The following is a 27,227-nucleotide window of genomic DNA, read 5'->3' as shown; positions in this document are numbered from 1 at the left end:
CCGATCTGTTGGTTAATGTGGCCGGTTAGCTCAGTTGGTCAGAGCGTGGTGCTAATAACGCCAAGGTCGCGGGTTCGATCCCCGTACGGGCCATGTACTTCGTTGAGTAGAGTTTTGTATGAGTACTCTCGAATAATGTTTTGTTTGAGGGAAACCGATCACTTTTTTCGAATCGCCGGTTAGCTCAGTTTACTAGAGCATTGTGGTCAATACTCTCAAATTACGTTTAGTTTTAGGTAAACTGATCTTTTAGTTAAAGTGGCCGGTTAGCTCAGTTGGTCAGAGCGTGCTGCTAATAACGCCAAGGTCGCGGGTTCGATCCCCGTACGGGCCACTTATGTCATTGAATCCAATTTTGTATGAGTACTCTCGAATAACGTTTAGTTTGAGGTAAACCGATCACTTTTTTCGAATGGCCGGTTAGCTCGGTTTTCTTGAGCATGGTGCTAAATACTCTCAAATTCCGTTTAGTTTTAGGTAAACCGATCTTTTAGTCAAAGTGGCCGGTTAGCTCAGTTTACTAGAGCATTGTGCTCAATACTCTCGAATTACGTTTAGTTTTAGGTAAACCGATCTTTTAGTAAAAGTGGCCGGTTAGCTCAGTTGGTTAGAGCGTGGTGCTAATAACGCCAAGGTCGTGGGTTCGATCCCCGTAAGGGCCACTTATGTCATTGAATCCAATTTTGTATGAGTACTCTCGAATAACCTTTAGTTCGAGGTAAACCGATCACTTTTTTCGAATGGCCGGTTAGCTCAGTTTTCTAGAGCTTCGTGCTAAATACTCTCAAAATATGTTTAGTTTTAGGTAAACCGATCTGTCGGTTAATGTGGCCGGTTAGCTCAGTTGGTCAGAGCGTGGTGCTAATAACGCCAAGGTCGCGGGTTCGATCCCCGTACGGGCCATGTACGTCGTTGAGTAGAATTTTGTATGAGTACTCTCGAATAATGTTTAGTTTGAGGTAAACCGATCACTTTTTCCGAATGGCTGGTTAGCTCAGTTTTCTAGAGCTTCGTGCTAAATACTCTCAAATTACCTTTAGTTTTAGGTAAACCGATCTTTTAGTTGAAGTGACCGGTTAGCTCAGTTCGTCTAAGCGTGGTGCTCATAATGCCAAGGTCGTGGGTTCGATCCCCGTACGGGCCACGTACGTCTTTGAATTGAACTTTGCATGAGTACACTCGAATAACGTTTAGTTTGAGGTAAACCGATCTCTTTGTTCCAAGGGCCGGTTAGCTCAGTTTACTAGAGCATTGTGCTCAGTTTACTAGAGCATTGTGCTCAATACTCTCAAATTACCTTTAGTTTTAGGTAAACCGATCTTTTAGTTAAAGTGGCCGTTTAGCTCAGTTGGTCACAGCGTGGTGCTAATAACTCCAAGGTCGTGGGTTCGATCCCCGTATGGGCCACTTATGTCATTGAATCAAATTCTGTATGAGTACTCTCGAATAACGTTTAGTTTGAGGTAAACCGATCACTTTTTTCAAATGGCTGGTTAGCTCAGTTTTTCTAGAGCTTCGTGCTAAATACTCTCAAATTATGTTTAGTTGTAGGTAAACCGATCTTGTAGTCAATGTGGCCGGTTAGCTCAGTTGGTTAGAGCCTGGTGCTAATAACGCCAAGGTCGTGGGTTTGATCCCCGTACGGGCCAAAATAAGTCATTGAATAGAATTTTGTATGAGTACTCTCGAATAACCTTTAGTTTGAGGTAAACCGATCACTTCACTCAAATGGCCGGTTAGCTCAGTTTTCGAGAGCGTGCTCAATACTCTCAAATTACGTTTAGTTTTAGGTAAACTGATCTTTTAGTTAAAGTGGCCGGTTAGCTCAGTTGGTCAGAGCGTGCTGCTAATAACGCCAAGGTCGCGGGTTCGATACCCGTACGGGCCACTTATGTCATTGAATCCAATTTTGTATGAGTACTCTCGAATAACGTTTAGTTTGAGGTAAACCGATCACTTTTTTCGAATGGCCGGTTAGCTCGGTTTTCTTGAGCATGGTGCTAAATACTCTCAAATTCCGTTTAGTTTTAGGTAAACCGATCTTTTAGTCAAAGTGGCCGGTTAGCTCAGTTTACTAGAGCATTGTGCTCAATACTCTCAAATTACGTTTAGTTTTAGGTAAACCGATCACTTCACTCAAATGGCCGGTTAGCTCAGTTTTCGAGAGCGTGCTCAATACTCTCAAATTACGTTTAGTTTTAGGTAATCCGATCTTTTAGCTAAAGTGGCTGGTTAGCTCAGTTGGTCAGAGCGTGGTGCTAATAACGCCAAGGTCGTGGGTTCGATCCCCGTATGGGCCCCTTATGTCATTGAATCAAATTTTGTATGAGTACTCTCAAACAACGTTTAGTATGAGGTAAACCGATCACTTTTTCAGAACGGCCGGTCAGCTCAGTTTTCTAGAGCTTCGTGCTAAATACTCTCAAATTATGCTTAGTTTTAGGTAAACCAATCGTTTAGTTAATGTGGCTGGTTAGCTCAGTTGGTTAGAGCGTGGTGCTAATAACTCCAAGGTCGTGGGTTCGATCCCCGTACGGGCCACTTAAGTCATTGAATCAAATTTTGTATGAGTACTCTCAAACAACGTTTAGTATGAGGTAAGCCGATCACTTTTTCAGAACGGCCGGTCAGCTCAGTTTTCTAGAGCTTCGTGCGAAATACTCTCAAATTATGCTTAGTTTTAGGTAAACCAATCTTTTAGTTAATGTGGCTGGTTAGCTCAGTTGGTTAGAGCGTGGTGCTAATAACGCCAAGGTCGCGGGTCCGATCCCCGTACGGGTCACGTTCATGGTTGAATTGAATTTCGTATGAGTACTCTCAAATAACGTTGAGTTTGAGTTTTTTCGAATGGCCGGTTAGCTCAGTTTTCTACAGCTTTGTGCGAAATACTCTCAAATTATGTTTAGTTTTAGGTAAACTGATCTTTTAGTCAAAGTGGCCTGTTAGCTCAGTTGGTCAGAGCGTGGTGCTAATAACGCCAAGGTCGCGGTGTCGATCCCCGTATGGGCCGCATATGTCGTTGTATAGAATTTTGTATGAGTACTCTCGAATAACGTTTAGTTTGAGGTAAACCGATCACTTTTTTCGAATGGCCGGTGAGCTCAGTTTTCTAGAGCTTCGTGCTAAATACTCTCAAATTATATTTAGTTTTAGGTAAACCGATCTGCTGGATAATGTGGCTGGTTACCTCAGTTGGTTACACTGTAGTGCTAATGATGCTAAGGTCGAGGGTTCAATCCCTGCATGGGCTGCTGTGACTTTTTTGATCTTTGAACTAAACGTATTTCGCACTGTACTTCCGCTCGGGGTTTCCTTGTTTTACTGAATGCCAAATCTTCTGTTGAGCGAATGACACCAGTTTAATACATGTTAATTATAATACCTTCCATCGGGTAGAAAAAAGAGCATTTTGTCTTGCTGTGTTTCCTAGGCTTGGACTAAAGTACAAATATAACATTTGTAGTGTAAAACAATTACCTGAGACACTGAGGGATATTGGGTAATTTCCTGCTGCATGCCTGAGGGATAGTATCGCTCATCATTGCTCACTAACATGCCACTTTACAGTGTCTGGGAATCATTGGGTTAGAGTTGGCTCCAACTACGGCCAATGAGGTGGCTAGTGCTAGCGGTGATCAGGCGAGTTGCTGTAGGCAGCCCTGACAAAGTCCATTTAAATGAAGTTTGTGTCCAAAAGACTTGCTCTTCCCTCCTCCATTGTGCGCTAGAATGTGGTTACAAATGTATCTGATTGCAGGTTGCAGACCACGTTACATCCCACCCCACTGACCACACCTACTCTTGAGCAGTCACCACCCTCCACCAAACAATCCTTGTGTTGTGTCAAGTTGTCTCCACTGAGTCACTCTAGGTGAGTTGAATGCATTTGTGGTATTTAGTCTTGGACTACTATTTACAAGAGGGCAATACATCAGCGCTTCTCTCCGCTTCATGAATTATTATGTTTCACCAGCTTGTAAAAATGAGCCCAATCCTCCTTGGATGCTAAATGAAGCCTACACACATAGAGGAAACTACAAAGAGAGACACTCAGATCATTTCTTTGAGGTAAATCATCTGATGGATATGATGATAGATCTGTTTACATATCCAAAATGGCTCTACAGACAACACCCAGTCAGCAGTATTTGCAGTCAGCTAGCAACCAATGCTAGCAATGTTATTTTCATCATTGAAAAAGTACAATGAGACACATAACGTGAAACCCTTTTGAAATAAAACTGCTGCATTCATCGCTAAGTAAACAGTCTGTCTTGAGGTATCCATCCAGAATGTGTGCCACCTCCACCGCACTTTTGAGTATTTACAACCAATATCAATTATGCAACGGCTCTCCTCATCTCATCCCCATTCATCGTATGTTTAAAAACAGAGTGATGGATGGGTGCTCGGTAGGGCTGCGAGCGTAAAGACTGTGCAGTAACTTGTGGAGCAATTTAGCGATGGAGGCTTTTGTCTTCTTTCCAGCTGTCTGCACTTTCATACGAGCTGCAGACAGGAAGTGGGGGCTGGGGGAGCATGAGCGTGTACGACGGGCGTCATCGGAAACGTGATGGCTGTAGTGTTGAAATGCACCGCTGTGCTCATGTGCCCCCCCCCACCCTTGTCCACGTGCATCCACGTTTATTCTCCGATGACAAGGTGTCACCTCACTTGTCAACCACCGTTTGAGGTGGTTCTGTTTAACCAGCTGCACCTCCTAATGAAGGCTCCTCTCCATTTGTTTGCCCAATTTGCGGTTTTGTCATGTTCCAAACGAAACACAATCCTCTGCAGCGTATAGCTGACAGCTAATTTAGATTCTATCTTGAGCTAAGCAAAACATGCTATCTGCCCTAGCAACTTGTGTTTTGGTTCATTTATTTCAGTTTTTCCTCAGCTTAGTCACAGCTAAACGTCATCATGAAAATGTGGACTGTCCACTCAACAATAGGTCCACCTGCAAATGCTGAGTGCATGCAAATGCTGCTTGGCGTTTGTGACTGCTACTGACATTAGCATCAGCATGGATTAAATGATCAGTTACACAAACAGTCAGATTTTCTTCAGTTCGACAGACGTCCTGCATAAAATCAGCCGTGGGGCGAAAAGTTAATCACATACTGTGTATTCAGTGTGTGTCTTAATTGGGCATAACGATTTATCAGTTTGGGAGATCGCAATTTCACAATCTAATTGCAAAGCTGTGTGTGTTTTTTTTTTAAAAGGATCGAACCAGCGCCATACTGGTTTAAAAAAAAAAAAAAGAAGCGTCACGCTGTCGCCTGTGATCCCGGAAGTAATTTATTTCGCCACTGCTTGAATGCAAGGCACCAAACTGGAGAGGAAAGCTGTTTGAGGAACTCTCCCTTCCGAGGTCCATTGCGGCATGTATTAATAGTTTGGATCTGCTTTCTCTGCTTTTTCAATAATCTTGATGGCCCATGCTTCCATGACCATAATTTGCCAAAGCAGCACCAGCAGTCAATGCAACTTTGCTGTCCAAGCGCTTTTTAGTCGCCTTTCTTAGAAACGATTTGAAATTTAATCCGTCTTTTGTGAAGAAACCTTGCAAAGCAACCCAGAAATGAAACAAGAAAGACCAGATGCTCTGGAGCAGAATTATGTATTTATGAGCGGAGCTTTACATCCCTCACGTGATTTCAATTTCACATCTCATTTGCTTCTCCACTCGGCTGTTGCGCTGGAATAAGGTGCGACTCAATCAGATGCTGTAAATTACATATCACCTTCCACAAAGCGGCCATTCCGCTGCATAATCCTTCAGATATATTTTTTGTTCATGCTTCTTAGCACTCAATAAAAAAAAAATGCCTTCCTTCGATGCTCAATTCAGAAAGGGGATGCTGCAGGATGTTAATGACAAAATGTGACAATAAACCAGATTGTGTTTTAATCTCCTTGGGGAAATTCCGTTGACAAAGTTTGGCATAATATTAGATGTTTTTAAATTTTGGAATCACTCCCAAGTTTCTCCATCGATCCGTTTTTGTTTGGTTTATTTCAACTGACCTTGGATGTCCAAAAGATGGATGAACAAATGGCTATGAAGCCGTAGAGCTTTTCACCATGATGTCACACAAATGAGACGGCACTTTCTGTGATGACGCCAGCTGATCAAGGCTGAGTAATTGAAGAAAAATGACTCGGATGACAATTTTAGCCGTCCTATCTTACTGCTGTAATTGGAATGTGTCAGTAGAGAAGATGTTTTATGGGGTTCATTGCTTGCTTTTAATTTACATGTTTTGAACAAGTATGTTGATTTGAAAATAGATGTGGTGGAAATTCTGACATACTGTAATTAATTAAATGTGAATATTGAGAGACTGGCTACATGATTGAGTTTTCTGATGCTCGGATTAATGGCACACGTGTAGTCCACTAGCAGGCTAGCAGTTTTTCCTTTGCAAAATTACACAAACTGTCCATAAACGCGTTGTCGGAGGGTAAGTACCCACTCTAAGTCTAATTTAGAAACATAATGAATATGCCATCTGCGTCGTTTTTTTAAATCATTTTTGTGCTTTTTTTATTGAGAACAATTTCTGGAAAATAAGACAACTAGGAACATTTCAACAATTTTGTACTTTTTATACTTTCATATTGTCATGGAGGTGTTAGAAGGATCAAGTTTCGCTTACAGCAAAAACACAGCCACGACCCTTGAACTCGGCAACACATTTGAGACATAATCCCAGTGCTCTGTGCTTGCACTAATCAATCCAAATACTGACCGCTACGTGCAACTGAAAATGTGTCATCACTGGCGGCTTACTTTGAAGTGCCCCCTTTTGCGTCAGCACAAATGCACCGCCGATCACACGGACGTCTCGAGCCTTATATGTACAGCTGAGCTGTCATTTTCTGCTCTCATTGCAATGCCGCCATCACACCTGAGATGAGGTTAGGGGAAAGCGGGGATTGACGGTGGCAGGACTAAATGAAACTCTTCTAGGGAGGGTGTGAGAACATAAAACAGAATGAGCTCGCGACAGCCTGCTGTGTTGTATATGTCCATATAAGACACTGAATAAGAGCTCTGGTTATTCGACATCCAGCAAGATTGCTTAGCCACTTGTCTGCTGCATGCACCACATGCACAGATCCACATACTATTTGGCAAGTCTTATCCGGCCGCCTGGTGATGAAATGCTGCCTACTCAAGTGAGTTGACTGTAATTGTGTGTGTGTGAGAGTAACATACCCGCTGCAAAGTCATGATGTAATGTCAAGTGCCTGCCAGCATGCTTGTGTGTCAGTGGTGTGTTAGACATCATGACACATTAGACTGGAAGACTGTGAAGAGCTGCCGGACAATATGCTGAATGTGCAACTTGTCTTCACTAGTGCAGCGGTAATCGAGGAAGACATTTTTTGCGGATTGTTCATCACGTTGTTGTTGGAACCAAAGATTCAGATATTATATTTATTAAACTGTAAAAATGGAACCATTGTGTGTAAACCTGCTAAAAAAATATGGTCCCTCTGTTGGTCTTACACATAAATAATGACAGTGTGTTACGATCAGTCTTTATGCGAGTCAGTGTGATGTGAATTTGAGCTGATAATTCACATCATGACCCAGCTTTGTGCTTTCAACACAAGCAGAACTAATTAGCAGTGAGGGACTTGAGTCAGGTTTCAATCTATGACAGCCTTTCATTATGTTAACTGGCTATTCAGCATGCTGTTCTGTGAGACCTTTCCTATGCTATGATATGGAAATGCGTTGTCTTAGAAAAGCATTTTCTCGCAATATTTTTGTAAGATTCTGTATTATGAAAGTGGCTCATTTTAGGGGTGCATCTGGCTGATGGGATTTCCACCCTTTAGCAGTGAGCCAGCCCTCAACAATACATCAGGGGTGTCAAACTCTTTTTTGTTGCAGGGCCATATCGTAGTTATGGTTTCCCTCAGAGGGCCGTCATGACTGTGAACGCATATAAAGGTATGATCACCTTCACATTCACTCAACAAATTGATGGAAAGACAGTTTTGAAGTGAGAAGCCATTAAGTAATTGTTTGTCCAACAATTCTTCAATTTATTTTAAAAGGGGAGGATTGGTAACAAATAAATGGCAATATCTCATATCTCAATATTGTTAAAAGTGACGAAAATGTGCCAGAAACAGGAAACTGACGCACATGATTTGCCCTTCGCAGGCCACATAAAATGATGTCGCGGACCAGATCTGGCCCCTGGGCCTCATCTTTGACACCTGTACCCTACATACTGCCCGACCAATGGCGAGCCTGGCTTGGAAATATCGCCAAACACAAACATGGCGAGACATCAAGTAAATGGATCACTTAGCTAACGCTAATCTTGTGCGTTCAACAGAATCCTGCGAGAGGTCAACACTGGATCCCATTACATGATCACATGCTGGATTTCATCACCAATAATGTCTTGGTTATTACGTTAATTACCTGAACTTCTACGTTACAATAGGACAAAAGTGCTGAATGATTTGGACAGCTACATTTTTAGAAAAAGGCAGCTAACTAAAGGTTTACTTGATTGTTTAGTTTCATACTCAATGCGTCACAGATGCACACTTTTGGTACGTAAGGTTTTAAAGTAAATTTTCCTTGACATTTCTCCTTTAACATTTGTACTTTGTGTTTAATTCTCACGGGAACATATTGTAGCTCCAAATGCTTCTATTAATACTTATCCTTTTTCAGGAGTTACATAACTAGGTGATCTCTAGTCAAAAGAATCCAGTGTACATCTCGGTGTATTTTCTTCTATATTTCAAAAGATGAAAGTAGTCAGAGAGGCTTGGCCCAGGCCGCTGCATCATCCAATCAAGCTGTAATCAAATCAACTTTGCGTGTGTTAGTATGGTCCATTGAATGGGATGTGGTGGAGACTGCAGATTAAAGAAGATTAAAGATTTAAAAGGCAGCAGAGTGTGTAGATTTGAACTGCTAGAAGACTGAATCCGTTCTACCACCGAGTAAGTGGCGGTAGACTGGTTTGCATGGCAGAGGTTGTGGATTTGAATCTGGACCTGGTCTTCCTTTGTAGAGTTTGCATGTTCTCCCGTGCCTGCATGGGTTTTCTCTGGGTACTCTGGTTTCCTCCCACATTCTTAAGGCATGCATGTTAGGTTGATTGGACACTCAGAATTGCCCCGAGGTGTGAGGGTGAGCGCGAATGGTTGTTCGCCTTTGGGTACCCTGTGATTGGCTGGCAACCAGTGTAGGGTGGACCCCGCCTAACTGCCTGAAAATGTCTGCGTTAGGCTCCAACACGCCCTGCGACCCTTGTGAGGAGAAGCGGAACAGATCATTGTTTGGTGGTTGGACTACTGTTAGGTTTATAGGAACGGGTTAATCAGATGTTTTTAAAAATTGCAAACTACCTCTTTAACCAGCAAATGCTATTCTCTGTAATCAGATGTTTACAGTGTAAGAGAAATAGTCTTTTTCACATGTGGCTAATATCCCACAAGTTTTCGAAACAAAAATATGAAATTGTATTTGTCAAGTGAGAAGCACCGGTTTGGTATGCTCTTTTCCACCAACAACAATATTGTTAGTTCCACACTTATGTAACGTTCCAGTAATGCTCTTAAGCGGATGAGAATTTTTTTTAAAACATACTTTATTGAACATGCTAAAAAAAAAAGACAGGGATAAACAAAACAAATAGATAGATGGGTGAGCAATATGAATAAACAAGTCAAACCGAATATCAGCCAAAATAATTAGTTCATGTTCAAAAGGGGTAGGAAGAAGCCAGAAGCTTTTCAAGTCTGCCTCAAAAACAACAACAAATAAAAATCACTTTTTTCAGTTCAAGTTCAATAATCCTATAAAGAAGATTAACAGTAAAAAAATGTGAAATTTTTTTAAAAAAAAAACCCAGGGGTGCTTAACACGGATATTTAAACCAAGTGTCAGTAGGATGCAGTTCTACACCCCTGCAAACTACAACACAGTCATTCATTGGGTCGTGCAGGTCTATCTGGAGACACACGTACAGTAGATCATGCTACTGGGTAATGGCTTATGCTCTTCAGTTAAGTCACATTCAATCAGCGAGAGATGTGATTCCAAAACATGGGAGAAGGTGAAATGCTGCGATAGTGAACATGAAGCTTTTCATTACTGCGAACGTTGTTGATGCGTCATTGGTGTGAGCGTGTACAGGTATTCGTTAAGTGTAGAAAGGCTGTCGCAGGTCATTGTTTAGGGTTTCTGTTTAATATTTTACTGAGCCTGAATCGATTCGCACGGAGTGAGCGTGTATTTGTATTTCATCAACAAAGCTGACTCTCTATTATCCTACCGCATGTGTCAAGTTGTCCTAGTGGGGAAATTGAATTAGAAGGAATTGCGGTCACTAGAGGAGCACATTTACGAGCGTGTGCTCATTCATAAAGCGTCAGCGGGAGCACGATCATTAAGAGAAACAACATACACGCTGCAGATTCATCAGTTATTCTCGTCCAATTGAAAAGTCAATTAGGAGCTGTTTGGCTCACATGTTCAAATCCCCCATCTACTTAAGTCAAGGTGGACTTGCCTTTGGCTGTCATTAGGAGAAATTTGATTTGGTCAGGGGAAAGAAAAAAAAACAGTTTAGAGAGGCATTATTGCCTATTGATCAACCCATTAATGCAGATAATTTACGTGTTCTTAGAAGACACGCAGATGGTATCTCTATTGTATTGCAAAGTCAATTTGTTTTTTTTCTATCCACAGTATTAATTACACATGTGCTATTGAGGTTTAATACTTTAAACTTAATTTATGTTTATTATGTGGTGGTTGCTGCATTGTGCTGAGCATTTCGAGTGAATTATTTAGTTAGCTCCTTTACAAACATCGACACCACTGCAAAAATACAACCCGGGTAAAACATTGTTCAATTAATACCCCACTGAGTGCCTCGCTCAGAACTGAGCATGGTTAGCCTAGTGCAGGCAGAATATTTCAGACAGCTCTTGTACAATATTGGATGCCATTGTATTGTGCGGGAGTACCGTGTTCAAACGTCCCATAGCTTAATGGCACGTCTTCCATGACCGTCATCTCTCTGTAATGTCAAGGCCAGTGTGACGTGTCCCATAATGGAAATGTGAAAGCAAACTGCAAACAAGTCCTTGAATGTGTTTGTCATCTCGAGCTGTGCGTCATATTCTCAAGCACGTCAATCCTTATACAATGACCCATGAATAGAGACACGCGCCGAGATGAAGTTAACTTCACGCTTTAATAACAGCAGCTGAATTTGTCGATGCAGGCAATGTGTTTATAGGGGGACGCTGATGAACAAGCAGCAAATGGGAATATGTGATGGTTTATCGTGCACGTTGCAGCAGCGCAGCCTCCAAAAAAGAAAGTGCTGCACTTATGTGCTGCTGCGTGTGGGTGAGAACATTCACTAAAGCTTGGCCTATTTGAAGAGAAGAGCACATCCAGACATAGAACAGTGCAAGAACATCCACGTGAAACAAGATGTACCTCAAGAGAGTGTACACCTCCACAAAATATGTCTTCCAAAATCATTCTTTTGGAAAATGTGATCCAATGTGTGAATTGTATGACCTTTAAAAAAAACATGGAATTACATCGTGATCTGATGATATAGGAGGGGGGGTAAAAGTAAGTAAGTAAATAAGTAAAAATGGATTTTATTAATGTTTGAACAAGTCACACATCAGCTGTGGGGAACCTGCCATGTGTCATTTTGAGAGCAAAAATTCTTAGAGGAAGTATTAAACATTTCAATGTATGAAATTCTTATACTGTATTGTGTGTTGCTCTTTGAGCACGTCAGAAAAAGTGACAGACAAAAGCTCAGCCACAATTTCTACTTGAAGGATGAATGAAAGTGCCCACTCCAAGATTACATTTTATTTAAATAAATAGATTCATTCATTCAGAGACTGAAAGCTGTCAAGAGTTATATAACATGCATCCATTCAATAACTGTATCTAGCCTCTCGCTGGTTGATGGATTTAAATGAATGAGAATGAGAGTGATTGAAGTCAGATGGTTCACTTCCACAATGGCGGAAAATGCCCTTTTTGAAAAGCCAAGGTGTGTTAAAAAAAAAAAAACATTTAGTCAAGCCCTCCCCTGTGCAGGTTTAAACTGCGCCTTGCGCAGAATTGCACTGGGCTGAAATATAGAGTCCAGTGTTGTCCAGGTTGTACCCTGCCTTTTGTAAAAAGTTAGCTGCATACGCAGCAGCTCATCCAGAACTCTGAAAACAAACGCTACAGAAAATGAATGGATGCATTTACAAGATATTGTACATGGACTCTATATTACATCCTTTTTACTCTGTGCGGGCCAACTTACATAACAGGGATGCTGTAATACGAAAGATTAGTTTTTGTAGTAAATGGTGCTAGCATAGACAGTCTTGTACTAGCCAACTTTCATCATCATCATCATCATCATCATCTTCATTCTCGTCGTCCTCCTCCTCTTCGTTCTGGTGTGTTGGTCCTAACCGGATCAGCATTGACGTGCACGCTGTGAGTGCACGTACACACGCGCACACACATTCACAAACGCATCAGGCTGGGTGGATGCTGCTCGGGCACCATGGAGCAAAAAGCAGCCAAGGATGAAGGCACGTCCAGGGGACAAGAGTCCTACCAGCGGCGGATGTGGAAGACTTTTCAGGAGAAAACCAAGCCGTGGCTCAGTCCCAAACTGGGCTCGGAGCGTCGCGCTAGCGGCGGAGCAGAGGGCACCAAAAAGGAGTCTGGGCTGTGGATGTTCAAGAGGAAAAAGAAACACTTGGACCGAGTGTTCTCGTCCTCGCAGCCCAATTTGCGCTGCTCCTCTCCGCCGCTGACTCTCGGGAGCGGGGACAAGCGCGGCGGACGCGGAGACGCGGCGGCCGGGACCAGCCGAGGAGCCGAGGGGCAGCATCTCGGCTCGGCTTCCGGGAGCACCGGGAGCAAGCCCGAGCTGACGGCCCACGGAAGCCCCAAGATCCACGTCTCGCAGCTCATCGCGTCCCAGCAGAAGAGCTCCTCGCTGGGCTCGGCGTGTTTCGAGCAGCTGGTGGTGGACCCGGCCGTGGTCCTGCAGGAAGAGGGGCTGCTGCGGAACAAGCCAAGTGATCCTGTGAGTACAACTCCATTACAGTACTTAACCAACACCGTGCATGTGACATTTCCACTGTCATTCATATTGCATACGACCTGAATATGAAATTACCCATTTCATGATTTTGATGATGATGCAAGGTGCTTACGCCATGCATGATTTACTCTGCTCATATAGGCAGCTATAACGTAGGATGGGCCTCGTGACTGCAACGTCAGTGACACGTAATACTGTACAGTATATTAGCGACATCGGCGGGCCAAAATATTAGGAACACGTGTACGTATGATGCAGTGCAGTATTTCGTGGGAGATACTGAGGTTGAGCTGAAAGGGCAAAATTATTGAGAAATATTGTGTCAGTTACCCCTGAGTGTAACATTGCAAAGCCCAAACTCTATAAAGGGATTCCACCTCATGGCTGCAAGATGAATACAATATCGTGACAGTCATTTTAAGACACTAGATTGTAAAGTCAGGGGTCGAGTGCTTTCCAGGGGTCCCCAAACATCTCATGAGAACAGATTATTAAGTGTTTTTTAATAAAGCAACTATAATTATTATTTAAATCTTAATTCACATCATTATACACATAAAATGATAATTTCGACTACCCTCACTTTCTTTACATGCAGCGGACTATACACCATCTTGTGCAGAAGTGATTCGGGCAAACAAACTTGCTGGTGTGCTTTCACAGTGGGGCGGAGGTGACGAAAGGCGAGAAGTTTGTATCAATAATAGAACAGTTTTTAAACCTTTCATGGTAAGACTAACCATGTGTAACCAACAACCAGCTGTTGCCAGTTGTAGTAGCTTTGCTGCCACAGTCAGCCGAAAAGGCTGGAGTAGAAATGAAGAAGAGAGTGACATACATGAGAGACACATAATTTGTCGCCAATATATATCTGTTAAAGCGGTCCAAAAGCTAAACTAGATTAATTGTTGATTAACGTTATGCAAACTCCACTCTACATGAGCTAACATTCAAACCCAAAATCTCAGAACCGTGAGTCGGACATGCTAACCACGGATCCACCATGCTACATTGAATAATAAAAAAACAATGTGAGCTCAAATTGCTTTGAAACGATGGGCGAATTGTAAGTAAGAGCAGTATAACTTAATGTACGTTTGAACTACCGATTTTTTCAGAATATAAATCACATTTTTTTTCATAATTTGCCTGGTCCTGTGATATAAACTCAGGTGCGACTTGTATATAAGTATTAAATTTAGAGCTTTAATCGTGTTGACGACAGTGAGCAAGTCTAGCTAGCTCGCGAGTTTAGCATGCGGCATCCACCACAAGGATTTACTATTTACACCACCAAAAGACTCAACAACTGACCAGGATTCTACCTTTGGCGACAATGTGCCATTTTAAACTTGTAGCAAGAAGCAATAGTTTTGAATTCATCCGGAACTCGATATCAACACAATTAGGAAATTCCCGTCCAAACTCTAGTGTTGTCGGTCTCGGTATTTGTAAAATAAATTTCCCCTGAAAATGCGACTTATAGTCCAGGCCTTCATGATTTCGAATCCAGAGCGATTCATAATCTCAAAAATATCAGACGTAAAATGAACCAACTCTTTTGTCAAACAATGATTTCTACTGTTGCTATTGACTCATGTTGGCTTTTTTTTCTTTCGTTTGAACTGAATGATATCATGAAGTCTTACTGTATCTGCACAAACCAAGACAAGTGTTACAAGATTTTATTTTTGCAAATGGCCAGGAGCCTCAGTAGCATGCGGATGAACCATAAACAGACACAACAGCCCGGCACCTCCTCATGTTGGTCACCAGCCCGGTCACCCGCTGCTGTGTGATGGCATTCCAAATTCCTTCGTTGGTTACATCAGCAAGAAACGGCAAGCTGATCCCTCAAGAGTTTTTCAATCTTTGACTTGAGATCAGAAAAAAAATGTGAGGAAAAACCCATGTGTTGTTCACATTTTTGTTACGTTTCTAACTGATTTTCATTACTGTAAGGCTTTTTTAATTGCACCACTTTTGGCGCCACCCAGTCATCCAGACAGCTTTCCACAAGTGATTTGACAATTAAGTTCACTTGCTGCTCTATACAGGAATTGCCGCCATTAAATCTGTCTGAGCCGCATGCACTCAACTGAAGAGAGCTTCACTCGCATTGATCTTGCAGCGTCATTGCTGCTCATGCCAGTTGAGTTAAATAATACATAATGCTCACACTGGCCCGGTGTCTATGATTTTTATGACATAACATTAATATTCAAGATGTTGGCGATGTGTAGGGGTGGGTTTGTGGTCATCTGTCACAATTAATATGTAGAAGTTTTCAGCAAAGCAACGGATATTCATTGAATGGGAACGATTAAATTTAGCAACTTTGTACAGAATGATATTTGGAGCATCGTATTTACATTTTGGCTCCGCCACATATCATTTTAAACATTCTATTCCAAAGTTATTTGGAGGGTAAAAATGGAGATGAATCTTGTTCATAACATGACTTTTAAAGAAAAACAGTGACATATGAAGCAAGGGGAAAACAAAAGATGAGCTATGTCCAAAAATAGTACAAGCTGACTAATGTTTAGCAAATGCACGTCGTCATGGTGTAAATAAGATTCAGCGTGTATTTTGTGCTGAGAGATCTTCCTTTCAAGTTTACTTGTTCAGATCAGCTCTGATCGGACACTTTGAAATATTCAGCACGGCTTTTGTACGGCTATTGGCTCATGTTTTATGTGCATGAGACACCCTTACACAAAAATTTAATTAAATATAGGCTCTCCTTTTTGAAGATATTTTTTTTCAATTCCAAATAATCTGTTTATTATCCCCCCATCCAGCCATCCGACCTGGAAATTGTCTAGAGCAGAGCTAGATTAAATATTACAGGAATAAATGCGGCAAAGTTGTGTATCATAATGATATGAAACAAGCATGGAAAGTATCCAGTGGATTATATTTGTCCCGCATATATAGATGGCATTTGGGCATGCATGGCTTGGGAAGTGAGCAGTGTGTTGGTGTAAATCCTCGGAACTTGTATGTCTGCCAGCAGCTTGTGGCCTCCTTCGAGAAATGTCACAATGGCGTTTTTGGAATTAGGATTCGTTGCAGCCTGTGAGATTGGTGCTTGTCACTGACATGCACATGATAGGCGCTGACTGCAATGCTGACAGGGGCAATTGGAATTGCCCAAGATAATCAAATTCAATGTGGAACACCATTTGGAGATGATAGGTTTTAGCGCTCACGTCGTGTTGAAGTTTCTTCATTTTTCTTGGCACTGAAACATGCAAAGCGGTCATTGGACTTATCCAACCGAGCGGCAATTACGGTTAATTTGTGAAGAACAATGCAGCAAATTAATAATGAATTATATATACTTAGATTATGTCTACATATTCTTAAAACCACATTAAAAATGTTTTATGTCTGTGTGTAGGTGCAAAAAAACCTCAGATTTTTTAAATGATCAACATAATCAGCCACTTTAATTGAAGTTGTGGCCACTCCCACAGCGAGGCAACCCTCCCTTTCACAGATCCGCCGGCCTGCGCTCATTTGCGAAATGAACATTGGGCCTAACATGCCTCCACGCACTTATGTCACATGTCGACAGTGTTTTACAGAATTTACGCTAGTCACAAAATTAGACCTAGTTCTAATTCTTTTTTTATGCTTTCTAAACTTGAAACAGAAAAGTTCGTAAACCTCGACTGACTTTGAGTCAACTCGTCTCCTTCAGCCAGACTTGTTTGTCTTCATCCTGTGAGGACATAATGTAGATCTCGTCCTTGCCCTCGGCTAGCCTAAAAATATATTACTGCCTTGTCTACCAATTACCTTGAGAGATGATTTTCATTCTAGTGTCCCTCTGATTTACTTCAAGTGACCCCATTATTAGCCTATCTGATAGAGACACTCGACCCTTTGCACGATCATCCTGAGGAGAAATAAGAAATATATAAACGTCACCTTCTGTTTGGCCTGTCATTGTCGTCCTGAGTATTCGTCAGCCTCCTGCAGACAACAGTCCAATTTTCAATGAGGTGAATGATTGCACCAAAGGGTAGTATTGGACCTCCCTTATCACACTACTGTCAAACGTAGACAATATACCGTTCGAAAGGCTGAAACCTGGGGCAGGCGAGTAATGAGGGAAAAGATAGCGATCAATGTGAGACGAGGAGAAGCCGCCCTTTTACAGGGATCGATCATTTTTAGAACGGAACAGTGGCAGCAGTGGAAGGCGTCAAAAAGGGAGAGCCCAAGAGCACCCAACGCTCACAAGCTCAAACATCCTCACAACCGAAGTGGCACAAGAGCGTTGCACCAAAATGACATTTATCGCAGCCATTCTTTCTGAGAAACGTAACCTAGCAGCTAGCAATTGCTAACATTGCTTGTATTGAGAACCTCACTCTAAAATCTCAAAAACAAAACTCACAGACTCAACTCTTAGTAATAAAGAGTGGTTTGCTTGATAATATGAGAGCAAATAATACAGGATGAATGTGCAATATATGTGATAGTAAAAGGACATTTAAACACATTAACAGAAGACTTTTATACATAAAATACATTAAAAATAAAGAAAAAATATGTGTCTAAAATTACTAAATGGGAAAAATATTGAAGTCATATTTATTATTTTGGACTAATATAGTCTGATCTCTTTGTTCTAGTCAGAACTTGAGCTGCAGCGTTCTGAATTTACTTTTGAGGGAGTCCAATCAGAAAACAGTGACAATAATCAAGTCTACGGGAGATAAAATCGCGGATAAGTTTGTCCTGGACTGCTACAATTTTTTTTTTCAGCTGGTTAAATGCTATTTTTGTGATTGATTTGATATGAAGTCTGAAAGTTTTTAAACAAGTGCACGATCACTTGCCCAACATCCTGTCTGGAGAAAGATTTTTGATCTGTCTGAATTGCACCCTCTGCTGGTTACTTCCCAACAGTCATTTGCCCCTGTGCCTCCAAGATCTAATGAATGTTACCTGATCAAATTCCTCATTGATTTGCATGGCCTGCGCACTGTGCATGATTGAAATTGAATAGCGCAAGTGAGCTGTAGTTTTTTCAGTTGTGATGGGGCTGCTAGATAAAAGGCAGAACGGGGCCATGTAGACAATAATATGAAGCAGAAGGCCAGTGACCAAAGGCTGCATGTTGATCATGCGTCATTTGTAACTCAATGTGGACGTCGCTTCCTGTGTGTGGTGAGCGGGTATTGAATATATGCAAATGCACTCCCTGGAGCCTCCACGAAGCAACAATAAAGTGGAGCCCGTAAAATACATCAGGGAGGCTGTTTGTTAGATTTACCTCTCATCTCACCTCACTAAATTGTACTTCTATAATTAATGAATGTTTTTTTTTCTTTTTTCATAAACCCGAACCCTCCCATCCATTTTCAGTAGCACTTGTCATTACCCATCCCCGATGATTTTGAACGACAGGATATACCCTGGACTGGTTGCCAGCCACGAGACTAATAATAGACTATAATACAGGCATCACCAAATGGCGGACCGCGGGGTGGTTCGGACCGGACCCATGGCCAATCTATGATTAATTTTTTTTCAGGGCGCATTCGCAAACGTTGGCGCTGCAATTCTAGTAAATACGGAAAAGGCGTCACTGATTTGAGCCAATCAAATCTTTTGTTTACGATCCACTGCCAATTGCGCAGCAGACCGGAAGAGAGTGCTGCTGACAGTATGCCTTGCTAAAAAGTTAGCCAGGTCGATGCGTCTTGTTTTAAACGAATGGACGGAGAAATTTAGTTTCGATCTGGCTGCAAGCCAATTCAAAACCAGTGTGCATCATATGCTCCGAAACCGTCGCAACATTTCGAAGCGCCACAACGAAACAAAGCACCGCCCTTTTTGTGCACAGTTATCCGCTGACATTTGAGGTGAGCGCACGCAAAAGCAACGAACTTCGAGTGCAGTAGAACAGATTTTTACATTTTCGTTTACATCCCAGCGGCATGCAAACGAATATTCAGTAAAAGTATCATGGATTTTGGGGAAACATAAAAAAACGTTCAAGTGATGGGAAAGTTGTGAAGGAGTGCTTAAATGCGGTTGCACAAACATTATTTAAAGGAAAACACGAACCCCAGATGTGTGAAACAATCTACCAAATCCCAATGGCCCTGACTCCGTTCCAACCCAGATTTAAGTCACTGGCAGGGCAGTCACAAACTCATTTTTCTCATTAAGAGAAGTTAAAAAAATATTCAAAAGAAAAAGTAGTGTCAAAGCTCATTTTGATGAGGACAGCCATTTGTATTGATTGTGTACTGAACATGTTGACCTGGTTTACTTGGATAATTAGGCTTTCCGTTTTTTTTAGGCTGATAACTCTTTGATTTATGAAAAAAAAAAAAGGTAAAAGTTGTTAACTCAATGCTTAGCACTTGATATATTTCTGCAGGAGATATTTGACTGTTTTTTTTTTCTGGAAGTGGCACCCTTAAATTCCTGGAGCTACATTTTCTTGAATGTGAAATAAACGCCTTATATTTGTTTGACTGGCAAAGGTGTTTATTGGGAACATTGCTAAATATTTAGTATATAAGTGCGCTCTGTTGAAAAGGACTAAATATTGAAACTATATAAAAATGTGAACATAGGCAAGACATTTCGGGAAGTTGGACTTTGGTTCGGAACTTTTAATTGGAAGAAATTTTCCTTGTGGACCTCTGTGACTTTTTATTGAATACCTCTGCTATAATAATAAAAACACATGCTTTAGTTTTGGTTTAGGTCCTGATTACATTGAAGAAATGTATACACATAATAATAATAATAATAATACTAATAATAATCTGTTCTCTGAGGTCAATTAGTGGAGCCTAGAGTCAAAAGCAAACATGGTGGAGCAGCATTTAACTGTTGTGCTGCATGCAAATGGAATAAACTACCAACATAAATTAAGTCAGCCAAGTGTAAATGTTTTTAAAAACAGGTTAAATACTGGAATTCTTTTTTTCAATTCCAGTGATTAAAGGTCTTTCAAAGCCTGTTGTCCAAAATCATGTTCTTTCACTCTTCTTCTAGTGAGCTACTCGTTTATTTTGTCTTCTGTTCAATATTTTTAACTCTTTTGTTTGTAAATGCTTTTAAATGTACTTTTAATTTTGTGAAGCACATTGAGTTACCTTGTGCATTGAATGCGGTATAGAAATAAAGCTGCCTTGCCTTTAATTGTGTACCTCCATGTCGTTAACGTTGTGGCTGATGAGAGTCCATTAGAGCAATATGAGACATTTGTAATCCATTTCAAAGTCAGCAATAGCTTGAAGTGAAACGGCAGTCAGCAGTAATGAATGAATTGGCGTTTGATGTGTGCTATTTTATCTCATGTGGGTCAGTATGTGATGGTTGCCATTCTGTCACATTACAAAGGGCCCCATGCTGCTCTCTTTTTCCTGGAGTGTCCTTTCACAACAGGTGGCTGCTATATTTATCAGGGCCAAACATCTATAAAAAGATTTAGCACTTTAGGATATTTTCATCTTTTAATTTGACTCCATTAATGTCACTTTTAACTTCCCGTGAATTCCTGTGTTGGCCTTGGCGGTTTGCCCACTCTTCCTGTCTTGTCTTGACTTCCTCATTTATTATTCCTCTCTCAAAGGCACCTAGTAGACATATGAAGGAGTTTATATTTGTGCGTGATGCTCGTCTACAAACGTGACGATTGGCCAGCCTGACATGGGTGTGTGTGTGTCGTGCATGACTTCTGCTGAGCTACGTGGACGCTGTGACTTGAGGTCATTTCTGCTGCCATTTGCTTTGCATGCCATCTCGCCGCCTGGCTATAAAGATACACCGAGGCGCTAAGACTTTTGTATCCATGTTAATATGCCTGGTTGGCCCAAGATAATTTCAATTTGATTTAATGGTGAGTTTTGCCTGTTTATCCTTTTTGACTTTTTAAATGAGACTCGTTCTGAGGAAGTTATTCTTTCGACATAGTGTGTAATATGTGAATTTCAATTTCCTTCCCACTTCTCACCTCAATGCTCAGATTTAGCTTCTTTATGGTCCCTCGGATGCGATGAGCAGGCATTTAGTTTTGGTTAACAGACCCTTGAGATTGTATTTTTTTATTATCGCGGAGATTGACAATGTCACGTTTTCAGGAACCAATTAGCTTCACTGTGGTTATTGAAGCATCCTGTGGAGGAGTGTTGACGTGGGTGCAACTAGAATCTAATGAAAATGATGACTCATGGGGTTTGTTACTACAAACGCTCATGTCTAGAGCTTCCAGGTCTGGAGTGTGGGATGACGAAATGACGCATTGTGTGTGGAGAGAGCGTTTTCCTTTGAAAAGATGGCTTTTAAAAATGATCTATCTGTGCTTATTTCTTTTGTACACTCTTTCCAGTGCATTCTAGTGTTTTGGAAAATGTTAGTAGTAACCATCTGTTTGACTGAACGGCGAGATTCATAATGAATGAGTTGCTGGTAGTCTTTTTTTATTTTTTTTTCGTTTTTGCAACTTGCTCGTGGCCTGTTATGTTATTGATGCTCTCAGTTGTGGTGCACAGATTAAGGCTGGATTTACACTGCAGGTTTTAAGTGTCCAATTGGCATTCGGTGCCCATTGCAGACCTTCTTTGACAGTCCTCAAGTAAAGGCATATCCGATATCGGTGAGTTTACATGCGGCATTGGCCGAAGGTTTCAATTACCGCTAACTGTTCATCACCAGTCATGAGATTGTCTTTCTTCATCACGGTGCAATATGATTGGCTGCTTGCAGAGATTACTAAACAAGGCGCTTCTTTAAAGGTAATTACCCGAGGTGGGTGTGATTAGTCACAAAGTTCCCGTCAGTACATGGGCCCCGTCCGACTCTCGTCGGCGACAGCCATTCGACATCGAGAACATACACAGTAAATTTTGTTGAGTACATGTTACTCTAAAAACTCAAAAAATTTAAGAATCAAAGTTTCCGCATAATTCTCAGTGTCCTGTCCAATTAAACACAAGCTGGACTTCATAACTTTGTGAAAAACGGTTCTCTTAACATTGATCTCACATTTATCTTTTGTCTGCTCATTTAGAGTTGAGAGCATGTCTGAGAATGCCGATAAGACAGAGAAGCCCAACAAGAAGTTTGAGGTACATGATACATCAAGACAGTCAGATGGTTGATAGAATTCCAAGTAGCAAGTGATGGACAAGCTGAAATGAGAGTTCAAAAAAAGATGGTGGGATTTGGCCGGGAAGTCAACACATAGCTGACAGAAATCCTCGTAAATATTTAAAGGATCGTCATGCTAGCCACTAGGATTACTCTACCCTTAATTAAAGTCCGAACGCTCCTCCTACACACCTGATTCAAATGATCAGGATCGTTACCTTGCTTCTGTGATGATGATCGGATTTTTAAACTGAGAAATTAAATATAATTAGATTTTTGTTTCATTTCTCAATTAAAAAAAAAAAACTCGCTAAAGTTATGTGGACTTCTTCAACAAGTTGGATTGTTTTGAATGTTGTTTGGGAAATGTTAAATGTTAGGCTCTCCAAAGTTTTGGATTCATTTGAAAAGGTTGGGAAATACCCACGTAGAAATCCATGCAATTTTGAGGCCTCTGGGGGTTATGGTCACATTTCTGACGCGACTCTTGCCTTGGATCTCAATTGATTGTTGTTTTGCTTGTCGTGTTGCCGCTGGTAATCGGCAATTCAGATGAGAAATACTTACAGCCGTGTCATTTATTTAGATTTATTCAGTTGTCGTGCTCCTGGTGTGAAACGGTAAAATGAGGGGATTAGGATTTTCCGGTGTAAACAATAAGATGGAAGAAGAGAGCGGGAACTTGGATGAGAGGTGAGCAATAATCAGACAAAGTGGTTTAATGTGTGGCTCTTTTGCCAACCTGTAAGTGTAAAGTTGGTCCATTTATCACTCTCAGTATCTATTGGGCCTATTCCCCATGACTGCTTTGCATTTGCTTGATTGATTATTGATTGAAAGTCTAGAATAAATTCTGTAATTTATTTCATTATCAGCTACGGGAAAAAAAATAGACCTTGCCGTTCATGTGCAAATTCAGCGTATCCATTGTGGTCCTTCGCATCTGTTTTGCTGCCCTTTAATGAAGCCCCGTTTGCTTTTGCACTCATAAATCCAGCGTCCTCCTCCAATCCGTACCAGTGATAACGCTGCACTAGAAGAATTATGACGGAAGACAGCTCGTTATATTGTGCATAGATTTCATGTTAAGCTGTGCATGCAAACGTGTGCCTATAGCACGTTTGCTCTGTGATGTGCAACGAGTCACGAGCAAGCAGATGCAGCTGCAGTGTATCTTATTGTTTTTCAAACAGAGGTTAGAAGAATTTCTGGTCCAGGCACTCAGTTGGATACTACAAATGTAAAAAAAAAAAAAGCCTTTATTTATACAGAAGATCTGAAATTCACCGATGCATATCATTGTGGTGGCTACAACAATAGTTTGGAGACACCTTTAACATCAGCTGTCACCTCTGAACATTTCTCTAAACCCACAGGGACAGCAATTAAAATATCACCGCAGTGCTAAGAAAAGTTTTAAACATTGGGGAAAATGTATAACCGATGCCAACATTCTTTTTTTTCCCCGCAGGTGAATAAATATGAAACATTTTTATTGAAAGTAAATCATGAATAAGTCATTGCCGCATATCATAATTCTTGGCTGAGCCGCATAAATCTGTTAAGTGTCCTTGTGGGTGCTTTTACGTAGACCTTACTAAAAGGACGTTGAGAAGGCCGGATAGCTGAGCAGACATATGCTTTTAGAACTGGAAACATTGATTATTCTATGGCCAAACTTTATAAAGTTGCAAAATATGAGTGAGGCTCTGTGTTTGTGTTTCTGTGGTTTTCCATAAAAATAAACCAAAATAACGCCATTCATAAGTGAACACAACCCGCATATCACTTTAAATGGCATATTGCCACGGATCAATAAATCCGCACCATTGCATGAATTAACATCACAAAACATACTCATGATAACACATTCTTATTTAACGGGCCGGCAGCAAAGTGAACGTTAATTTCTTCCTGCATCGTGATATAAAATGCATCACAAGAGGAATTACTGAAGCATTTTGCTGCCGTTGGGCGGAAACCTCGCATCTCCATTAATCATCACTTTTCAGGAACCCCCCTCCCAAAAGAACAAAACCCAAATAGGCATGTTTGTTGAGTCGGTAAGGAAAGCAAGCCGTTTTCAACACTTTAAATTGTTAAATTTGTTAGAAATAGCATGAGGGGGTTGAGCACTACCATCGATTTTTGCGGGAAGAAATGACACACCGGTGTCCAAATTTGGACTTAGGAGGTTTCAGACTTATGCAAGAGCCAAATGCGTCTTTGGAGCCATAGTTTGCCGAATGGTCTCAATGTTCCCTGCAGTTGGCTGACAAAACATTCAAGTGTGTGCCCCACCTCTTGCCCAAAGTGAGCTGGGACAGGCTCCAGCTCGCAAACGGTATCAAAAATGGATGGAGAACGACGATGATAAATGGTTTTCCTCCTGGCAGCTTGTCCCCTGTCATCGTTTTATTAGTCAGATTTGTGAGTGGAACGTGAGCATCTCTTGAAAGTGGTGAATGACAGGGAGAGAAAACGAGAGAGACGGAACAAGAGAGAGAGACCGAGTGCCAGTGGAGATTTCCGGAACGTCGCATCTGGTTGGCCTTTGCTGCGTGAGTGAGCGAGCGAGCAAGCGTGTTGTATCGTGAAGGCAGTAGTACAGGAGAGTGTTCATTGTGTCTGGATGTTAACGTTGCCCCGCTCAACGGTGGCACAAAGCTATACGGTAGGTGTCATTATGTACTGCTCTCATTTTTTTCATGCCAAGCTTGCTTCGGGTTTCCTCAAAAAAGCCCGCATGTTTTGCTTTGGGGCATTTCTTTATTTCTTTTCCTCCGAGAGCATGCCAGTCCTGTCTGGGAGGCGATGGGGCACGAGTCTGGGATCAAAAATGTTTCCATCACTTTTGCACGTTCCCTCATTTGCATGCAGGGATGATTTTCATACATGTTGAATTTTACATAAACCCGAATAGCTGCTTTGTTTATGTGGTCAATTGCACTCTGTATTGCCAATAGAATGACTGCCCGTGCACTTTGTATGCTTGTTTTTGTTTACAATGACAGCGGGGGAGTGGAAGTGGAGTGGGCGTGTTGTATCCGATTTCTTATCGCCTGCAAGCTGAGCAGGGTGCTACTGTCACAGGGACTGAGAACCAATTACCTTGAACAGACTTGATCAACTCAGACGTAGCAATTCATGATCCTGTTTATGCAACCACCTTGGCCAGACGGTTTTGGGTAGGGTGTAGTTCATTTTTGAGAGAACATCAGTCCGAATTGTGGAACATGATCGGAATGAGAGCACAGTAGCCAAAGATAGTTGGTCCAAGAAAGTCAAAAGAGGGAAAGTAAGCATACAATGGGAGATGCAGAGATTGGGAAAGTGAGAAAGGGAGGACAACAGCAGGCCTAAATAGAAAGGCTTGCCTGAGGAAGAGAGAACGGTCTCATGAAAATACTCACGCTGATTGATGGCAGCTGGACTGTTTTAAAGCACATTACTGTAAATTCAACTTCATTGTGATGCACCGGCCAGCCTGCCCTGAGACTTGTGGAGAGGTTGCCACTCACATAATCGAGAAATACTCAGTGATTTTAGTTACTCCTGCTCGAGTGTAAATGGACAGTTAGCGTTCTACAGACTGGCACATATTTTTATGAATGAATGAATCATGTGCAGCCTCCCCTCCTCCACTATTAACATAACACTAGACTTTTATTGCTTGGTCTCAGTTATTTTTAGCCAAGGTGCCAGTGTGAGGGATACACACTGCTGTCATACTGCCAGTGTGTGGAGGCTGGTGTCTTGTCAGTGTGGAGTCGGTACCTGATTTATCAGTGGTATGAATGACACACAAATATTTTGTTTACACTGTTCCCTCACTATGTGATGGGAAAGGACGAGCCGTGTGGTAAATAAAAATCTTTACGGTTTCTAATTGATATAGATGGCAAAGACAGCAAAGCACTACTTTTATATTTGGGTAGATCGATGGACTGACTGAATAAAGCTCCTGCCCTCATTTCCACATTCATTTGAAATACTTTATAGGAAATTTGAAAAATTGTATAAACATTAAAGATAGAATTGACACACACACGAAAGAAAATAGAGAACTGATGTTGAACAGTGTTTGTTACTGAAGACATTTTTCTGTGCAATAGAACACCCAAAACACTCTGTGCATATTTCTTTTATGGATGCAATTCACGTATTTGGCATCCAAGCGCTTGTTCATTTTCATAAAAACCACTTGCAGTTGATTACGGTCGACAGCAGTCAACAAAATTGAGATGGGGGTTCGTTTTGTTATGGCCAAAGATTGATACTGATCTTTATTCAAGACAAAACATTTTTTTGAACTGCTCTGCAATTGTCTTCAATGTGCATTGTGATTGAAATGATAAATTCAAAATCTATCTATAAAGTGTATTTAGATGTAACTCACGTATTGAGCCCATTTTCAACAAGCGCTTTTGACAGCTGGTATATAATGCCTACTCGGGCTGGGTTTAAAAAAAAAAATCACTGTATCGATTTTAATCGATTTTACTTTTCATAGACCGATATAGATTCATAAAACCATATATTGATACTTTTAATAACCTCTTTTTCCCCCCATAAATGATTATAATATTATATATAATACATGATTTCACATGTCACAGGAGATCTTGTCATTAAGCGAAAGTAGCGTCACAAAACAAAATGGCGGAAGCAGTGAAGTTAGCGCCAACAGGCATGAAGGCAGATGCATTTATTGTTTTGATCATGTTAAATTAAACGATTAATGTAATGCAATCTAATGCACCAAGCTACAGCAAGCAGTTTGTACTAATCGCAGCATTGGTTCTTCTGAGTATGCCTTCTCTACGAAAATGAAATTGGAACTGTGTGAAATCCTTAAAATAAATAAGTCAGTCGTGAGTTAAAAAAAATCGAATCAAATCGTGCCCTTGTGTATCGAATCGAATCGAATTTGTAAATTTTAATTGATAC

General features: G+C 41.2%; 1 protein-coding gene, 1 long non-coding RNA gene and 11 other non-coding genes across 15 annotated transcripts in view; all 13 read left to right on the top strand.

Annotated features, from left to right (window-relative positions):
- Positions 1-19: 19 nt before the first annotated feature.
- Positions 20-93, top strand: trnai-aau (transfer RNA isoleucine (anticodon AAU)). The gene has a single exon. It is a non-coding gene; the product is annotated as a tRNA-Ile (tRNA).
- A 167-nt stretch (positions 94-260) lies between these two features.
- Positions 261-334, top strand: trnai-aau (transfer RNA isoleucine (anticodon AAU)). The gene has a single exon. It is a non-coding gene; the product is annotated as a tRNA-Ile (tRNA).
- A 254-nt stretch (positions 335-588) lies between these two features.
- On the top strand, positions 589-662 carry trnai-aau (transfer RNA isoleucine (anticodon AAU)). The gene has a single exon. It is a non-coding gene; the product is annotated as a tRNA-Ile (tRNA).
- A 167-nt stretch (positions 663-829) lies between these two features.
- trnai-aau (transfer RNA isoleucine (anticodon AAU)) lies at positions 830-903 on the top strand. Its single transcript has one exon. It is a non-coding gene; the product is annotated as a tRNA-Ile (tRNA).
- Positions 904-1,333: 430 nt separating this feature from the next.
- On the top strand, positions 1,334-1,407 carry trnai-aau (transfer RNA isoleucine (anticodon AAU)). Its single transcript has one exon. It is a non-coding gene; the product is annotated as a tRNA-Ile (tRNA).
- A 168-nt stretch (positions 1,408-1,575) lies between these two features.
- On the top strand, positions 1,576-1,649 carry trnai-aau (transfer RNA isoleucine (anticodon AAU)). The gene has a single exon. It is a non-coding gene; the product is annotated as a tRNA-Ile (tRNA).
- Positions 1,650-1,814: 165 nt separating this feature from the next.
- On the top strand, positions 1,815-1,888 carry trnai-aau (transfer RNA isoleucine (anticodon AAU)). The gene has a single exon. It is a non-coding gene; the product is annotated as a tRNA-Ile (tRNA).
- Positions 1,889-2,226: 338 nt separating this feature from the next.
- trnai-aau (transfer RNA isoleucine (anticodon AAU)) lies at positions 2,227-2,300 on the top strand. Its single transcript has one exon. It is a non-coding gene; the product is annotated as a tRNA-Ile (tRNA).
- Positions 2,301-2,467: 167 nt separating this feature from the next.
- Positions 2,468-2,541, top strand: trnai-aau (transfer RNA isoleucine (anticodon AAU)). The gene has a single exon. It is a non-coding gene; the product is annotated as a tRNA-Ile (tRNA).
- Positions 2,542-2,708: 167 nt separating this feature from the next.
- trnai-aau (transfer RNA isoleucine (anticodon AAU)) lies at positions 2,709-2,782 on the top strand. The gene has a single exon. It is a non-coding gene; the product is annotated as a tRNA-Ile (tRNA).
- Positions 2,783-2,936: 154 nt separating this feature from the next.
- Positions 2,937-3,010, top strand: trnai-aau (transfer RNA isoleucine (anticodon AAU)). Its single transcript has one exon. It is a non-coding gene; the product is annotated as a tRNA-Ile (tRNA).
- A 785-nt stretch (positions 3,011-3,795) lies between these two features.
- Positions 3,796-8,635, top strand: LOC148343970 (uncharacterized). Its single transcript, XR_015844709.1, has 3 exons — positions 3,796-3,871; positions 7,913-7,972; positions 8,189-8,635. It is a non-coding gene; the product is annotated as an uncharacterized LOC148343970 (long non-coding RNA).
- A 3,792-nt stretch (positions 8,636-12,427) lies between these two features.
- The window catches only part of LOC148343969 (multiple C2 and transmembrane domain-containing protein 1-like), a 96,009-nt gene continuing 81,209 nt past the window's right edge, over positions 12,428-27,227 (top strand). For all 3 annotated transcript variants that reach the window (XR_015842621.1, XM_088292243.1, XM_088292234.1), the window contains exon 1: positions 12,428-13,127. Coding sequence is in view for 2 of the 3 variants with exons in the window: in XM_088292243.1 (XP_088148369.1) it covers positions 12,597-13,127 (531 nt within the window). In the remaining variant the exon portion in view is untranslated. The remainder of the gene's footprint in view (positions 13,128-27,227) is intronic.

Source organism: Idiotropiscis lumnitzeri, chromosome 1 (assembly GCF_059441095.1).
Source record: "Idiotropiscis lumnitzeri isolate Australia: NSW breed Sydney's pygmy pipehorse chromosome 1, RoL_Ilum_1.0, whole genome shotgun sequence".
Lineage (NCBI taxonomy): Eukaryota > Metazoa > Chordata > Actinopteri > Syngnathiformes > Syngnathidae > Idiotropiscis > Idiotropiscis lumnitzeri.
The sequence above is the reverse complement of the archived record's forward strand: the minus strand, read 5'-3'. Positions and strand labels throughout refer to the sequence as shown.